We start from the raw sequence: 1,703 nt of genomic DNA on the forward strand, positions 1-1,703 counted from the left end.
AATGAATCAAAACAAGTACTAATCGGTGATTTTAACATTGACATGAACTTAACAACAACAAACTCCACAAAACTAAAAAACTTATGAATAATCTTACCATTTCCAAATGCATATCAAAGTACCAACAACTAGTTACGGTAGCACATTAGATCACATTTGGACAAACATACCTACAAACGAGACAATGTCAGGAACTTCATACGCTTAGTGAACTGATCACTCGATTCCATTCCTCCTCGCATAGGAGTTCATAACATATCCACACAAAGAAATATATAACTTCCATTGGCAGGGCCTATGTGTCATTGTTGACACCTTGTTTGGTGTGGCTATTTTTTCTGTAAACGTACCTTGGCTACTGAATCAAATAGCTTTGCAGAGCTAAAGCGAAGATGCAGCCACAACCTCCTCTCCAACCACAACTGACGCTGCTCAGGGATCTACGCCCTGCTGCTCAGAATAACATCAACACCACCTTCATCATCCTAGAAAAAGGTCCTCCCACCAGAAGCGAAGGAGGTCTCATGATGTGCATCTCCCTCGCCGCAGATTGGTCTGCCGCCGTGCATTTGCAACTTTGGGCGAACGAATGCGAAGCTTTTCAACCAGGTGATATTGTCCGTCTCACCAATGGAATCTTCTCGTTTCACAAAACCAACTTGGTATTGCGGGCCGGTAAAAAGGGAAAACTTGAGAAGGTGGGTGAATTTACTATGGTCTTTGTAGAAAACCCCAACATGAGCAGGTTGCAATGGATACAGGATCCTTCCAATCCCACACAATGGGTGCCAGTTGGGCTTAATCAGCAATTGCCTCAGGGTGCCCACTCTAGCTCTGGTGGACCTGTAGGTAACCCCAGGGCGCCTCATCCGGAAAGGTCTTAATTAATGTCCGAATGTTTTTTTATTACGACGTTTGTAGAAAACTTCCAACGTGTACAGGTTACACCATTGGCTTTACCCGCTAGTGCTGCACCTTCTGTTCTGGACCCCAGGGTGCCTCATCCAGAAATGTCACTATATATTCCTAATTTCTTTTTTTCTCAATTTATAAAAAAACAGTTTTCGGACCTATTCCCACTACCCGTTAAAGAGGACTCAAGTGTACATTCCAATTAGATTGAAGGGGTCCCTTTACGTGTTAACGTGTTAAAAACGCTTGAAATTTTACCCTTTTAGATACGTGCTTTAAACTAGGGTCATATATTTATATATTCCCTCATATGGAGTTTCATTTATCATAATAGTAGACAACTGGCGTGACTGAAGTCAGTTCACATCACTATTGAGAGGACTCTTGTCATACAATGAATTTACTTTTTTGTTTGGAACATCTTCAAGGCTTCATGATGCGAATTGAGTTTCATTTAGTTGCAAGTATTCCATAGCATACATGGCATCATCTGCCTGCCGCCATGTGACAGTATTGAGGACACTCTTTGTCCCCATCAATCCCCTTCTTTATCCACAAGCTGGGTTGGGTGTTGTGCCTTTTTCTTTTTTTTGGAGGTTAGTGCGTGAACAGAATTAGGACGGCATCTTGATTTGCACTGCTCTTCCACCTCGTTTTCTCATTATTTTGTTTAAAGTTTCTTACAATTTCCTCCTTTCCTTTGTTCTTTAGCTTGTTTCACTGAAATTTTAATTTGGAAGATTGGTTATATATTAGTCTTATGAAGGTATATATAATGGAAGAGATTCTCA

At 41.0% G+C, this 1,703-nt stretch overlaps 1 protein-coding gene across 1 annotated transcript; it reads left to right on the forward strand.

Annotated features, from left to right (window-relative positions):
• The first annotated feature begins 356 nt into the window (after positions 1 to 356).
• On the forward strand, positions 357 to 1,071 carry LOC147882503 (uncharacterized). Its single transcript, XM_087400996.1, has one exon. It carries the CDS (start codon positions 393 to 395, stop codon positions 882 to 884), a length of 492 nt encoding a protein of 163 aa, XP_087257122.1. The 5' UTR covers positions 357 to 392; the 3' UTR covers positions 885 to 1,071.
• The last annotated feature ends 632 nt before the right edge of the window (positions 1,072 to 1,703 follow it).

The sequence above is a fragment of the Dipteris shenzhenensis genome, chromosome 29 (genome assembly GCF_047967505.1).
Source record: "Dipteris shenzhenensis isolate YYH24624 ecotype China chromosome 29, Dip_SZ_1.0, whole genome shotgun sequence".
Taxonomy (NCBI): domain Eukaryota; kingdom Viridiplantae; phylum Streptophyta; class Polypodiopsida; order Gleicheniales; family Dipteridaceae; genus Dipteris; species Dipteris shenzhenensis.

Coding starts and splice junctions, on each gene's coding strand:
- LOC147882503 (XM_087400996.1), top strand. CDS start 393: ATGCAGCCACAACCTCCTCTCCAACCACAACTGACGCTGCTCAGGGAT.